The 16568-nt window shown below is 34.3% G+C and overlaps 1 protein-coding gene across 5 annotated transcripts in view; it reads right to left on the bottom strand.

Annotated features, from left to right (window-relative positions):
* The window catches only part of ZMYM4 (zinc finger MYM-type containing 4), a 131229-nt gene that overhangs the window by 47212 nt on the left and 67449 nt on the right, over positions 1-16568 (bottom strand). For 3 of the 5 annotated variants that reach the window (XM_033114939.1, XM_033114938.1, XM_033114940.1), the window contains exons 3-5: positions 4766-5287; positions 3026-3087; positions 2511-2681 (exon numbers count right to left, since the gene is read on the bottom strand). The exons of 1 other annotated variant lie outside the window; for it this stretch is intronic. In XM_033114939.1, coding sequence (XP_032970830.1) covers positions 2511-2681; positions 3026-3087; positions 4766-5276 — 744 coding nt within the window. In that variant the 5' untranslated portion in view covers positions 5277-5287. The remainder of the gene's footprint in view (positions 1-2510; positions 2682-3025; positions 3088-4765; positions 5288-16568) is intronic. One more of the 5 variants, XM_033114941.1, reaches the window with a different exon arrangement.

The raw sequence follows: 16568 nt of genomic DNA, 5'->3' as shown, positions 1-16568 counted from the left end.
TAAGGAGAATTAGGGAATGAGCTGAAAGCAAAACTACAAGTTAAGCGAAGAGAAAAGCCAAAGGATGTTTAGACATGGTGCCATGAGCTAAAGCTATGATCTTATTAAACCATGAGAAAAGCTACTACGTACTAAACTAAAGGCTAACCACACCTGCTAAATTTACCAGTATTTTGTGAGAGTTAGGATAATAGTACTGTTTTAGAAAATAATATATTAGAACTCCCTTTTCCAGTCTATGGGAAATGAGTAAGGTGGTACTGAACAGCAAGGAATATACATTTTCAGTGGTCATGGGGGAGAAACATAATACCTGAAAAGAACAGGACAATGAAGAAAGGAGAGGGAGAGGGAAAAAGGGAGGGGAGGGGGGAAGGGAATAGAGGGAAAAAGAGGAGGGAAGAGGGGGGGAAGGAAAAGAACGAACCCAGTATCTATAGTGTAACATGAGGTCCTCTGTGGGATTTCTAGAAGAATTATCAAAGGTCTGATCCTACAGTACTGTTGTAGCTGATAACAGAGAGGACCTCTCCGAGAAAAACAGCTTTACCCACTCAGATGCTGCGACTGCCTTCTTGTAGAGCCGGGGTAAAGAATGCTCCTGGACCTCATATCGAGGACCTACACACATTCCTGCTTGGTTTTCAAGAGTCCAATCAATCAAGTGTTGAGCATTTGGGAAAGTCCTTCCCCATTATCATGATAAAACTTCATATTCGGCATTTTATAACACATTAATACACTTTGAATAGTGTATAAAAATATAGGTGTTTCTTTGTCCTGACAGTTTCATCCTATTAGTATTCTCTTGCCACTAGAACCTCTGGTTGTTTTCAGAACAGTAATACAAAAAGCCCTTCCTGATGCCCTCTTCCCCTATGTATCTTGTCTTTGCTACAACTGCCTTTTCTTGTCCCAAGGAGTGTCACTAGGTCACGTACACCGAGAAAGGATGCCTTTGGCACCCTATCAGCATTATTTCTTACAGATTTCTGATGTCCACAGTGGGGTGTGTAAAGAGACAGGAGATCTTCCCTGTACACACACATGGTTGTAGTCTTCTGAGGCATACACTGCCACATGAACTTTCCCTATCAGGACATTTCTTTATCCCTAATTCAGATATCCAAGGTCTCCATTCTGCCTGCTTCTATTAAACATACTTTCAATCTACCTTCGATTCAAATATTTTTGTTTCTTCTCTACCGTCTTCTTCTTTGTAGCCACTACATTCATATCCATCCAACTCCCACAGCTTTATCATCACTACTCTACACAGCTACCTTCCACTGGGCATCGTGGAATTCTTGCTTAACTAAGCATCAATCTGACTCTACACATCACCTACATCTACAAATCATGTTTCTATCTCCTTATTCTAAAACAGTGGTTCTCAAGAGCAGACGATTTTGCCCTCCAGGGGACATCTGGCAACATCTAGAGACACATGGGAGACAGGGGTGCTGCTACAGACATATAATAGGTAGAGGCCAAAGATATTGCTGAACATTCTACAATGTACAGGACAGTCCCTCACACAAAAAATTACCTGGCCCAAAAGGTTAATAGTGCTGAGATACAAAAACCCTGCTCAAAGACATCAGAATGAAAAAAAAATCTCTTCCACAGAAGTCTTGTGTTCTCAAACTCCCTAATAGGAAAGGTAATCTTTCTCCTAATCAACTGTCATTTCAGAGAAATAGTTAATTCATGCTATTTTTACTTTCTCAGCCTCTGAATTCATGCAATCTACATAAAATATAGACCACCCTCAAATAATTGCTGCTATTGTATATTCATTGCTTGTTCCTCTTCCTACATTCAAAAAGGATTACAGTACCTGATATAACTTCTTTCTTCCATTCCAACCACTGCAATGTCATTAACTGCATGGATAACTTTGCTGACTTCAGGACCACACAGTCATAAGGTCTCTATGACTTTTACCTCCAGAGCAACACTGAAATAGCAGAGCTCTATCTTTACCCTTATTACTCCTGGATCTCACATTTGGAATCTCCTATTAATCATCAAAGCTTCCTTTACCTTCTACTCACTGATCCAATGAACTGGTTCTTCAATCAATTAAAGAGATCCTGTCCATTACTCCCTCCTAAAAAACACAACTGAAAAAGGCCTATTGCCTTATATAAACTTAATCAAGCCATAAACTCATATATCTTCAGCCATGTCTGCTTTATCAATTTCTAATCCTTTAAGACTCACACTTTCGCTAATCCTGCACTGAAACTGTAAAAATCAGAGAACAGTGGTATTCAGGAACAAAGTGAATTAAAAGCCTTAATTACTATTCAGGAAAAGTTTCATATAACTTGTTGATTCCTTAGCATTACTCTCACAAGATAATTCAAATTGCCTCAATCTTCATTAAAAGTCTTCTCTTGCCCTGTCAACAAAATGCTTCACTCCTAATCAAGAACTTCCTCTCTCAAATGAATAATTAATGTGTGGAACAAAAAGAAGGGGAAAAAAAAAGGTGAAATGTTTACTTGAGCATTGTCAGGTTCATCTTTAATTTTGTCTAGTAGTCCCTGCTGTGGTGCCATTGCTTTGTCATACTCATCATCCAAAGGTTCTTCTTTAATTCTAATATTTGATGCAAAGGAATTCCCCAGTTCCGAACCAATGGATTCTTTATTGGCAAATGGATAGCTGGAATCCTAAAACACAATATAAAGGATTAATAAATATTCAGATTTAAAATTTATTCCTCTTCAGGTTTAACACCCAGAGAAAAACTCACTGGAAATGAAGAAGTCTATGGACATCAATTAGAGTCCCTATGCCTGAAGTAAATGTGACATATGTCTAAATATTAAATACGAATAAAGAATCTAAGAGTTGAGGCTTCTTAGTACATCTCCAAAGATGTCCTTTCCCAAATAATAAAAACAAAAATCAGCGCTCTACCTACTACATATAGGTTACAGTTTAGAAAGTGACATAAAGAAAACTTTGACACTTGCCACAGTTACAGTATTCTACATACACACTGAAAACTTACCCTAAAGTTTGTTTCTGGGGTTTGTGGTAAATGGGTATGTAATGTTTCTTCAACTTGATTAGCTATTGAAAGAAAAACAAAACAAAACAAACACATGTATATGAATAACAAATCTTATAAAGAGTGACCTAAAAAGCTATAATTTGATAATCATCTCTCTTTTCCAACAAAGATGCTCATTAGTGTGAAACTGATCATTCCCCCAGCCCCCCAAAAAACACCCAAAAGGTAGTGTCACTCAAAGTAAACTATCTGGCCCCACCTATTTTTAGCCTCATCTCACACTTTTCCTTGCTCAAACATAAATAAAGTGATTACTTTATTCATTATGCTGAAAATTATTTGTGTTTGCTCTACTCCAGTTCAATTTATATCATTCCAAATCCCCTCTATCTATCCCCATCTTTATAGTTTTCCAGACTCAGCCCAGTTCAAAATTCACCTGTCCTCTATAAAACCTTCCCTGGCCAATAAGCTAAAAATAATCTCTAAGAATACCTAAAACATAATGTTTCAGTTACGTGAAAGAAATCTTCTTGTACTGCCTTATGACAAACTCTTCCACCATAGTCTTTAATTATAAATTAAATCTTACACTATTCAACTGGTCACTGACATTCTACTATTGACTTGTCTTGTCCCTCCTAGTATTAGACAAGATCCTTGAGGATAAGCACCCTCAAAATTTTCAATATCCCTGCATGGGGTACTGAAAATACATAGTGAATAATATAGTATACCCTTGTATAGCCTCCTACATCATGGATAAATTAATTGCTCTTTTTAACAATACTGATTTGGTCTTCCTACCACATTCTTCCTAGTATTGTCAGAAGAAATGTAAGGGTTGGTAAATTATACCTTTCTTTCCTTCACATCTACTGAACATTTATTGAAATATCACTATTTTCACGATACCAGGTTAGGCCCCAAGCATACAAAGATGAGTAAGATACAATCTGACCCTCGATGAACTCTTAAACTAGTAGGTAAGGCAAAAACAAATATAGAACTGTAATACTGTGTGATAAGTACTATTAATGAGGCATGAACAAAATGCTATGGAAATATAGATAAGGAAACCATACATTCTTGATGTAGAGAGATTAGGGATGACTAAAGGGTAGAAGAGGTTTATGAGTTAGGCATTGTTGGGTGAGAAGTACTATTACAGGCATATATACAAAGAGAGAAAATGGCATGCAAGCAAATGGAACAGTAAGAGAAAAGGCATGAAGAAAATATATGATATATTCAAGAATGGAACTAAAGCTAAAGTACAGGGTACACTGGGCAAAGAGGCTTAAGAGCAGCCTCAAGAAACTTCTAAAACATAAAACAGAAATGTTATCAAAAAGAAAAACCCTTCCTAACTTGGACTAATTGGTGGGACAGCAGTTTGAATTAGTGCTTACAGCACAAAGAAGTTAAATCCAACTTCAGGTTCCAATGTTCAACCAAAGAAAATGAACAGGTGATTCGAGTATCTTGCCTTCTCATCAAAATATTGCAACCAGGGGAGGGAGAAATGAGGTTTAGAGCTACTTTTCAACCATATATACCATTACCAAAAGTTACTGGGAGAAATTCAGTCACTCTGTAAAGAACAAGGATAAAAGAAAAATGACAAGCTTACAATGAATTTAACTATTCATACGTTGCTTAGCATCAAAAGTAATATAAGCTATTATTATCAGTATGTTATTTATTGTTTTATGGCTCTGTTCCAACAATTATTACCTGCTTTATCAAAAATACTGCTTTTCAACCTTGAATCCAATTCTTTATGGGGTTTATCCAACCGTTTTTCACGTTCATAAGTTAGGTCTCTATTTTTCTCCTTTCCAGAAAATGTCTCTTTGCTGTTTTCTCTTACTAGACTAAAATCTTTCCGTATTGATTTAAAGACAGAAACCTGATCAAACTGCTTAGGAAAGTCTTTTTTTAATTTATTTTGAATCTGTATTTCATTTTCATTGTCTGATTCATGCTGTGTGACTCTTCTCTCTACTTCCAAGCTATCATCAGTATGAATTGAAGAAACAAGATTGTCCTTTGAACTAAAATCCTGTTCATCCTCATTGTCACTACCAACGACTGGAATTCCTGCAAGATCCCCAGAGTTCAAAAAATAATCATCTTCATCCAGCAATGAATTTTCAGATCCTGTTTGATTCGGCACTCCATAAGACATGCTGTCAAGGGTAGGAGTTAAGTTGTGGTCTATATCTTCAGACATTTCTGTATCCATGATACCACCACCTTAAAAAGTAAAATACTGTTTAGACAAATGATAGTGCTCAAGTTGACCACATTTACAAGGTCTGTCTGGTATTTAATCAATTATATTTTTCTCTCCAAACAAAATATAGATAATACTGAAGTATTCAATTAACACTTTGAGTTAGGTAAAGACAGATATAACTATCCCTATTTGATAGATAAGGAAACAGGGACCTAAAAGTTGAGAAACTTATTTTGGGTTAGGAAGAAAGGCAATATGATATAGAAAAAAGTACCAGCTTCAGAATCAGACATATCTGTGTTGGAATCACAGCCATGATCACTGAAAATCTATATGATCCTGAGAAGTAAACTCTCAGGTTTCTTTATAAAACAGTATAATACTCACCTTGGAGATTAATTTATGGTGAGGATTGATGATAATATGCATAAAGGGCCTACTAACAGAGTGACTGACACATAGAAGGGAATATAAAAATGATAATTATAATTATTATTTATGATTGTTCTGGGGACCTGATATTAGAACCCAGGTCTCTGGTCTCAGAGTCCCAATTTTTCTGCACTAAGTCTAATAAACACAGCAGTTAATGTTTACAATAGTAAATATTTAAACATAAAAATAAAATTTATCCAAGCCAGAATAAATTTTAAAACTGTTTACTGTTTAAAACTACATGCTCAAGTCTCTCTCATTCTAAAATAAAACAAAAAAACCTTCGAGTCTTGTATTTCTCTTGCCCTCATTCACCTTTCCTTCACACAAAAAGTCTACAATGGTTTGTTTCTGCTTCATCTTAATCCTTTGAACTGCAATCGGTTCCCAAGTTTGCAAGGAAATGCTCTCTTTAAGATCATCAATGATCTTTCAATGGTCAAATCCTTTAGGATTTGTGTGCCACACCCCTTACGTGGTACACCCATCCTTTGGTTTCTTTGACACTATATTTCTTCCTACGTTTCTAATTGGTCTATTAGTTTCACACTCCTCCTCATCTATGCAGTCAATATCAGCTTTCCTCCAAGATTCCAGGTCTCCTCTCATTTTTACACACTCAGACAACTATTTTATTCACCACAATAGCCTGGACTTTTGCTGTTAGTTTCTTAAGCACTTTAGCTTAGACCTTTCTTCCAAGATTCAGGTATCTATACTCTTACAGTTCCCTTAGGGACCTCCAACTCTAAAACCAAACTCACTATGTTCCCATTCCAAGCATACTCTTTTTGTATTTCCCTCAGTTGATTAATAGTATCACCAAACCAGCTGTTTGCTCAAGATAGAAAAAGAGAAGCATTCCAATTCTCCTTCCCTCTGGACAAAATTCAAATCAATCTCCTCTACTTGGCACCATTCCAATACCCATCTCTTCCTGTTGACAGTGTACTAATTCAATCCACATGATTATCTAGGAAGCAACCATATTCCTACAAACCCTACCTCAGAACCACATTTAACTGGTCCATGAGCTACCAAACTGGAACTGATAAAATTACAGTGAAGCAAACACTAAAAATATTAGTGGCACCAACAGCACTGCTTTTATTTGTCACTGAAGCCCAGATGAAATCTTCAGTGTGGTCGGTTCTTCAAATCATTCCCTGGATTCCATGATCCAGGATAAATTCCTCTTCTTGTTTAAGTTGATTTGGTTGGACTGTTACTTACAATCAAGTCCTAATTGATAAAGGGTCCAAATGAAAGCTGTCTTCAAGTTTCCTCGCTCCATAAAGCCAACAGAATTATCTTTCTAAACCATAAATCATTCCATATTATACCTTTCCTTGAAATCCTTCAAGCTCCCCACCACGTAAAGTACTCTTTCATTCAGCACATATTTATTAAGAAGCCATTCTGTGGTGAGTACTGTGATAAGCTCTAGGGATAGAATGATGAAAAAGACAGCTATGATTACCCCTCCTCACAGAACCAGAAAAAACAGACAGACAGAGGAAATAATCAAATTAGAAAATTCACTATTTTTACTTATCTAAATAATAATTCAAACAACAGATGCTAAAATCTTAGGAATATCTTCAACTTATTTTTACATGGTATGCCACAGAGAGCGAAGCAGGGATGGGATGAGAAAGCATGCACAGTATTATAGATATTCATTGCACTATTCTTTCCATTATTCTATTTATTTGAAAATTCTCATAATAATAGAAAGTTAGGGAGAAAATATAAATAAGAAAGCAGGATGTTAAAATATACACATACATATAGTGTGATAAATCTACCAGACTGTAAGCAACTGAAGGTCAGGGTTAGAGCCTTCTTTATACAACGGTTTATCCTTAATACCCGACCACATAGCCATGTGCTCAGTAACTGTTTCATGAATAGAAAGAATATGTAATTCATGTGGTCAGCGGTTTAATCTAAGTTCCACAGTACATGAGAAGTCAATACTAAAACGTATATTACAAACTTTCACAATCTCTACATTTAAATTCAAGATATGGTATTGGGAGAAAAGAGTAGCCACATGGAAAAACTGGATCCCTAACTCATACCAAAATAATTGCCACATGTATTTAAGGTTTAGACATAAAAATTAACACAAAAATAGAAAACCATGGAAGAATTATTTTTAAGCTTAAAGTAGGAGAAAGCCTTTCTTATGATAGCACAAAATCCAGAATAAATATATTGAATAAAACAACACAGATGGGTACTATATTTATTGGGGTGATCACTTCGTAAGTTATATAAATGTCTAATCACTATGTTGTATACCTGAAACTAATATACTGTATGTCAACTGTAATTGAAAAACGAACAAGTACTTTTTAAAAAGATACGCACACAAAAAACAAAATGTAAAAAAGAATAAAAATCAAATGTGACTAAAAAATTCCCAAAGAGAATACAAAGAAAACCAAAAGATACAGAATAAACTGGTTAAAAAGATTTTACTGCACTTTATATAACCAAAAGGTCATTTCCCTAATGTATAAAGACTCTTAAAATTCAATAAAGATACAAATAACCAAATACATAGAAGCAAAGAATTTGAACAAACATTTCATAGGAAAGTAAACACTAAGGTTGAACCTTGCTCATGAGTGAAATGCAAACTAATAATGCAATGAGATACCATGCTCACATAGCAGGTTGGTAATAACAAAAGGTTTTGATAACAGCCTGGCTGCTATGCTATAGGCCAAAGCTGCCAAACTATAGACCACGGCCAAAAAATATTAAAAAAGAGTCGGTGACAAAGACCATATGTGAGCTACAAAGCCTAAAATATTTACTGGCTGGCCCTTAACAAAAAGTGTAAATTGGTACAATTAAATTAAAGAGCAACCAGCAATATTTGTAATACTTTAAATACACATACCTTTTGAGCCAGCAATTCACCTTCTAAGAACTTATCCTCCTATAATCTCATAAGAGATCTATGAAAAAGAACACTTAAAGCAGCAAAAGACTGGAAACAGCCTATATGTTCATCAGTAAGGCTAAATTAATTACAGTAAATACTTATAATGGAGTATTATATAGTTGTTAAAAAGAATGAGGCAGCTTTATGTAAGTTCCCAAGGTTGATTAAGTAAAAATATCTAAGTGGGTAAGAATATACTCGTATACACATATTATGCTATCACTGCTGTATTTTTTTTTAATTATGTGTATGTGTAATTGTTTATGCATAAAAATATTGATTTTCTCTGAGAAAAAAGAAGCTGCTGGAAGACAAAAATACTAACTTTTCAAAGCTTACCCTTTTGTATCTTTGAATTTTGAAGTATATGCATCTACCATCTAGTAAAAGATTTTTTATCCTCATTTGAGAATGTAGCTGAGATTTAAAACCTTCTCAGAGATAGCAATTTCTAACAAAGCATCTAATTTAAATTTGCAATTTTACTAGTTTATTATACATTAAACATGTAGGCTGCACAAAATCTTATGAGATTAAAATGTAAGTACTAGTTATATATAATAATATATATAATTAACTGTAACAAAATTCTATTCATCCTTGTGGACCATGGAATCAAACAAAAGAAACAGCTTCTGTTTCTCAGAACCTGGATCTACAGAACAAAACACAACAATATATTGTATTTGGAGATCATAATACCTAGTGAAACACTTGAAAGCAAATTTCTCATGGAAGATTCCAGCTTTTAAACCTAACTGTGAACATGTTTGGCACATCTGAGAAAAAGCAAGGACAGTATGGCTGGAATTGAATGTGGAAGAGCAAGAGCACTAAAAAAATGAGAAAAGAGAAAAGGCCAAAGGATAGGTCTATTATGAATTTGCAGACCACAGGGGGAAAAAAAAGCAATATATTTAAGTGTGAAAGGAAGTCATTAAAAGATCCTGATAAGGGATTAACATGATTTATATTTTACAAGAATTGCCCTAGCTTCTGCATGACTACTTAATGGCTGTTAAAAGTAATAGGGAGTAAAGAATAGAAGGAAGGCCAGTTAAGAGGCTACTATGATAATCCAAGGAAAAACTGGTGGCTAAGACCAGGATAGTAATGGTGGATATGAGCAGTAGTGTCAGATTTGGGTATATTTCAAAGGTAGAGACATTTCCTGATATATGAGAAACTGGGTATGAAAGAAGTCAAGGATAACACAACAAGGTGCAATTTCTTGAGACGGGAACACTAAGGGATGAACAGATTGAAAGGGGTAGGACGAATGGTTTGGTTTGAACCTGTTAATTTTGAGAACCTTATTAAATCTTCAAATGGAGATTATCAACAAGGCAATTGGATATATTAAAGAGAAGTTAAAGAGGAGACTCTTGCCAAGAAATGACACACAAATTTGGGACTCATAAATGAAGAGATGATACTTAAAATTCATGGGACTTAAGATCACCTAGTGAGTTCATTTACTACAGATGGAAAACACCTAAGAGTTCTGAAATATCTCAACATTTAGAAGTCTAGTAGAAAGGACTCAGGAAAAAAGACTACGGTGACTGATATCACAGAAGTTAAGGGAAAGAAATATTTCAGTAAAGGAGTGACCAACCACAAAGAACGCTGCTGAAATAACACATAAAATGAAGATTGAGAATTGATTATTAATATTGGGAAAGCGGAAATGAACTTCTAATTGACGAGAGCTTTATTGGTGGAAAAATAATGCACAAGCTGGAGTGGGGTGATTCCAATAGAGACTGAGAGGAGAGAACTTGGGAACCTTAAGTACGAACAACTCTTTAGAGAAGTTTAGCTCTAAATTAAAGAAAATTAGCAGAAACTGGACTAAAATCTGGAGTCAAGAGCTTTTCTGACCGTGTGTTTTTGCTTTTTTTGATGGTTATTTTTTGGTGAGTTTTTTTTTTTTTTTTTACGATGGAGACTATTAGTGTTTGTTGCAGTATGCTCATGGGAATGAGCCAATGAAGAGGGAATAACTAAGGAGTTCAGAAGGAAAATCTCTGTGCAATAGGGGATATGATCAGTACATAAACTTCCTCTGTAAAAGAATGAAAGGAGGACCTGGATTAAATGCAGGCAGGTTATTAGATCCTGTGAAAGGAGAATGGAAGAGTAAGCAATTTAAGTACAATATTTGTGTTTGGCAATGAAAGGAAATTTCATGATGCCAAGTTAACTTTTATTCCTTGTCCTTCTTCTGCATAGTTCTTGCTTTAGTGGCATATTGATGCCTCTATCTGATACTCAAGAATCATTTCCACAAAAGAACACAATTATCATATAAATGAACATCGAGAAAGGGTTGTTGGTTACTTTCATTGCTAATATATTACTTAATTCCTCCCATACATTTCTGTTTTAAATCAAAGCATAATTTTCAGAAATAAAGTAATATCAGTTGTAATTGTAACTTTAGAAGACATGTTGGTTCTCTAACAATTATCTGAAGTTGCTTTTTTCTCTTATATAAGGAGCAAAGAATCAAAAGTGAAGAAAACACAAACTCAAAATATTGCAAAAACAAATAAGCAACATAAAAATGAGGTCATCTTGGTTCATTTTAAATAAAAACTTCAATTATTAGATGTTTTGTCACTGAAATATTTCTAAGAGATGATTTATTGTTATTCAATAAAATACAATTTCCTAAATAATAAATCTTCTTCGTAATATCATGAATTTAGTTCAACAGTTAAAAGTCCAATAAAGTTAGGAATCATTAAAAAAATCAAATGTACTTGGCTTAAACATTTGTTTTTACTTGGGATATAGAAAAGCACATTGGCCAATCATTTGACGATCAGCCAAGACTTTGAGAAGGGGTATGCTAATTTGACTTCTTTCTTGAACAAATCACATCCATAATGCAGTATTCGTGACTGCAATTCTGGTTTCTTTAAAGTGGAATGAGAAAGTAAAGACACTTATACCTCCATGTTTTTACTGACTTACCAAGTAAGTCTTTCTAAAGCATTCAAATTATTCACAGAAACAACTCTTCAATGTAAATTTCAGTAGTTTAAAAACAGTACATTAAAATGATATAATTACAAGTAATACTAGAATAAACAGGTTTGGGAACAAATGACTCTTAGTAAGCATGCAATTCAGCAACAGCTCAATCATGTGGCTTTTTCTGAAACTACTAGATGCTCAACAACCATTCTAGCTGCCTCCCTTAATGACAGAACCTCTCATCAGGGAACACTTACAGTAATAGGAAGAATTTTAATTCCTATTTATGATCCTAAGCTGAAGAAGAATCTTAGCTATTAATAGACCAGTAACCAGCAGGAAACTTTTCATGGAAATGGGACAATAACTTGACTACAACAATCCAGTCTTCTTTCAAACTGCAGGTATCAACCCATTAGTGAACGAGGATCAGGATTTTTTTTTAAATGGGCTAGAACAGAAAACAAAGTGCATCATTCAGAGTGACAATAAGTAATGCTACAAAAAACTTTTATGCATACACGTAAGTCTCAGTGCAAAATATATTTTTAATAGTTTTTCAAAGTTAAAAAAAACTAGTGATGGATGATAACTAAACTTATTGTGGTAATCATTTCACAATATACATATAGCAAATCATTATGTTGTATACTTAAAACTAATACAATATTACATCTTAATTTTACTTCAATTTAAAAAAAAATTTTCAACAAAACAAAACAAGCACCGCTAGATAATTTTGCTTTTGATGCCCAGTGACACTTAAGGATCACTGACCTAAAGCAAAGCTTCTCAATGACTACTGGACTTCAGAAGCCTTTAGTGAGCTTGTTGGAAACAGATTCCTGAGCTTCACCTCCAAAGATTCTGTCTGGTTCAGTAAGTCAAGGATGGCAGCCAAGAATTTGATTTCCAACATACTCCCAGGTGATGCTAATACTGCTGATCCACAGACCACACTTTGAGTACAGGCTCTAGTTTTGTATAAACCAGGCATAAATGAACTGTGCAGATAAAAAATCACCCAATGGTTGAAAGCGATCTTCAGATTCCAGTCCAACCTCTTCTCAGATGGATGAATTTTTCCCACAAACCCCCCCACACACAACAAAAGGTCAGCCAGGCCCTTGAATGTTCTACCAACAAAAATTAACCATTGAATGCTCTACCACACCAGAGATAAACCATTTACTTAAATCAGATCAATCACAAACGATCTATGCTAAGTACTAATGAAGATGAATGAGTGTTCTTGGGGAGTTATGACTAAAGATTACAGCTCTCTTTTCTTGTTTTCATTTAAATACGTTATTGTTACTGTGGAACTATTAAAGTATACTATTGCTCACTCTACACATTCAATGAAGTGAGATGAGACTCGTAGGTGAGATTCACAGAACTTACTTTCATTAATTTTTGCTTTTATTTGTTCCCATAGGGAAAAAACAGTCTGTAGCCAGTGGAATATTCAGAACAATTTGATTTTGTAACTTACTAAAGGTGACCAACAAAAATTGACACTTGAAACACCTCTGATAGAAATTAATTACATTTTACCAATTTCAACATTTACTTGTGTACTATTAATGTTAAGGCTAAAAAATGATTTTAAAGCATATTATAAAACATCTTATAAAGCTGATAACCGGGTGTTCTTCACTATGAGGACGACTAAAGTGAAGACAACAGAGTTTACTTTTTTGAATGTTCATTAATATTTATATTGCTCTAAAAGAAACGATCAAGAAGATCAGAGAGATCTCAAACTAATACATTCAACATGTACCTAAAAACGGTCCAGGGTCTATTAAAACTGAAGCACATCACTAGAACAGAATGTTATACATTTTAATGGAGTAAAACATTTACATATTTCATAGTATTTCAATATTTCAGAAAGCATATTACTTTTGCAAGCAGAATAAAATGGAAATTTAACAAAGTAATAATTTTTTTAAATAATTTATGCCAATAGTTGCAGAAGCACAATGCCACAGAGACATGGGAAGACGGGCCCAACTGTGTCCCAATTTACAGCTGCAAAACATTCCTGCTATATCCCTTCTAATTCCAAACTTTCCGTAACACAGTTATGCTATCTATAAAATGAAATGTTTAATTTGCAACTTTTCTCCATTCTTGCCACACTAGATTTAGCTGATCTCCCTTTTAACTCAGATAAACAAGGATCTGTTCAAGTCCTGAACTTAGTTTTTTACCCCACTCCTTATAATGTAATGTTAAAATAATCATTTTGTAAGGACGTCAAAACTGTAGAAACAGTAACTTGTACTTCCCCCCCTTAATGGCATTAGTAAATTTATAATTTCTCTTTGTTACTCTCATGAGTTCATTAAACATCTGCAACAATGGTCAATAGAGACTTGAACAAAGAAAAAAATCCTACTTGGACAACTTTATCTATAGTAGGGGTTGGGCTGGGGTTGGTAAACTATAGCCCCTTGACCAAGGGATGGATGGTCCTTGAGCTAAGAATAGTTTTTACATTTTTAATAGAAGAAAAAAGGAGAAAAAAGAATGAAGGAGAAGTAGGAGAACATATCAGAGACCATTATTCGTTGGCCACACCCAACAGAGCCTAAAAGTTTACTTTACGTCCTTTATAGAAAAGGTTTGCTGACCCCTGACCTACAGGAATACTGCTGATTGTAGTTCACATAGTACAATTAACATTATGCTAGAAACACATATTGAGTTAAATAGGCCAAGAAAACTCCTTAGGACAATTATCTATATTAGAAGTATTTGAGTTAATCCAAAGTACTTGTAACATGGAGATTGTAAATTAGACATTAGCTACAATTCACTGATCATAAAACTCCACTTCTAACCGTGGCACAGTACTGGTACCAGAATAACCTTCTGAGTATGAATAACTAAATATGTGAAACAAATATATTCAGAGTATAGACAACAAGCAACCCAACAACTGTGATTTCTGAGAAAATGGAAACAAATGAGGTGATTGACCTTGGCTTTCTGCCTGGGAACATTTATCAAACACCTGTATAGAGAGGGAAAATTCAAGTAGGGCACACCAGTCTCAATAAATTGAGGAGATAAGAGATTGAAAAAAATGAAGCAGCTGGTATTTCCAGGTCAGATTACCAAAGAAAGACCACTAGAAATTCTTTGAACAGTGAGTCCCACATGAGATAGTGGGGGAGGTTATGCTTGTGTGAGGTAATGGGAACTCTGTACATCCCCTCAATTTTGCTCTGAACCTAAAAATGCTCTCAACATTAAAGCCCATTTTTTAAAAAAGAAAGAGACCTTGTCAAACACCTGGGAGAATCAGTGAACACCTCTGAAAAGTCACACATAAGGAGTATAGCTAAATTAACTCCAAACTAAAGTCAGCTCTAAAGCTGCCCTAACAAGGTTTTAAAACCAGTCTCAAAAAGATCAAGCTGACCCAAAGCAAACTAACTGCATGTCAGAATAAAATTCAACATTCCTTAAAGGGAGAAAATATAATCTGACACTCAACAATGTAACATTAATAATACCCAGCATCCAAGCAAAAATTATTACACATTTGAAAAAGCAGAGCTTCAGCCATAACCGGGGGGAAAATCAAATTTAAAGAAAAACAAACTTACTGAGGAGAAAAGCAGAAACTGTATTTTTAAAAAAGGAACTTCAAAAACTGAAAATGTAATAATCTGAAATGAAAAATTAACTGGATGGATTAATAGCGCATTAGACAATGCAGAAGATACTAATAAGGAAACTAAGATGGCAATAAAAATTACGTATACAGACAGAAGCAGAGAAAAAAAAAGGTTGGAAAATAACGAATAGAGTATCACACTTGTGATACAGTATTAAGCAGGCTAACTTGTTTAATCGGAGTTGCTTAAACAACTCTGAGTTGGGATAGGTACTTGAAGATACATATTTTTTTCCAAAGTCACTGAATTTAAAAGTGATGAAAGAAAAACTCCTGTCAATCTAGAATTCTATAACAAATGAAAATAATCTTTAAAGGAAATATGCAATAAAAATATTTTTAGATAAAAGCTGAAAGAATATGTTACCAGCAGACCTGCATGACAAAAATGTTAAAGAAAGTTCTTTAGATAAAAGGAAAAAGACAGCTGAAAGTTGGATGTCCTCAAGAGAATGAAGAACACTGAAAACTGACAGAATCAAAAGCAAAACTAGACAAGTCCGTAACAGTTGAAGAGTCCCACATTCCTCTGCCAGTAACTGATTGAACAAATAAATGGTCAAAAAAAATCAGTAAAAATATAAAAGGCCTGAAAAGATGCTGTCAAATAACTGGAACTAATGACATTTATAAAATATTAATCCCAAAATGGCAGAACACATATTCTTTCCCAGTACACATGGAACAATCACCAACATAGATCATATAGTAAGTGATGAAAATATAAAATAATGGAAGTTTTACAGAATATCTACTTTGACCAAAATGGAATTACATCAGTATTCAATAACAAAAGTGCATTTAGAAAAGTCCCAAATATTTAGAAATAAAACAAAATACTTCTTTAAAAAAAAGGCAGTATTGGTAAGAGAAGAAATCATAAGGAAAATTAGTAGGTAGTTTGAAATGAATGACAATAAAAACACAACTTACCAAAATTTGGGACGTGCAGTAAAAGAAATGCTTGGAAGGAAACATAGATTTATATGCTCCCATAAAAAAAGAAAAGGTCTAAAAATCTATGACCTAAACTTCACCTTAAGAAGCTATAAAAAGATCAAACTAAAGTCAAAGTAGAAGAAGGAATAATAAAGGTAAAAGAAAAATCGCAATAGAAAATGGGAAAACAATGGAGAAAAATTAATAAAAACAAAAGCAAGATCTTTGAAAAGAACAACAGTAATAAACCTCTAGACAAAAGAAAGATACAAATGGTAAACACACA

Source organism: Rhinolophus ferrumequinum, chromosome 9, assembly GCF_004115265.2.
Source record: "Rhinolophus ferrumequinum isolate MPI-CBG mRhiFer1 chromosome 9, mRhiFer1_v1.p, whole genome shotgun sequence".
In the NCBI taxonomy this organism is placed as follows: Eukaryota; Metazoa; Chordata; class Mammalia; order Chiroptera; family Rhinolophidae; genus Rhinolophus; species Rhinolophus ferrumequinum.
Note: the sequence above shows the minus strand (reverse complement) of the source record. Positions and strands in the feature narration are given on the sequence as shown.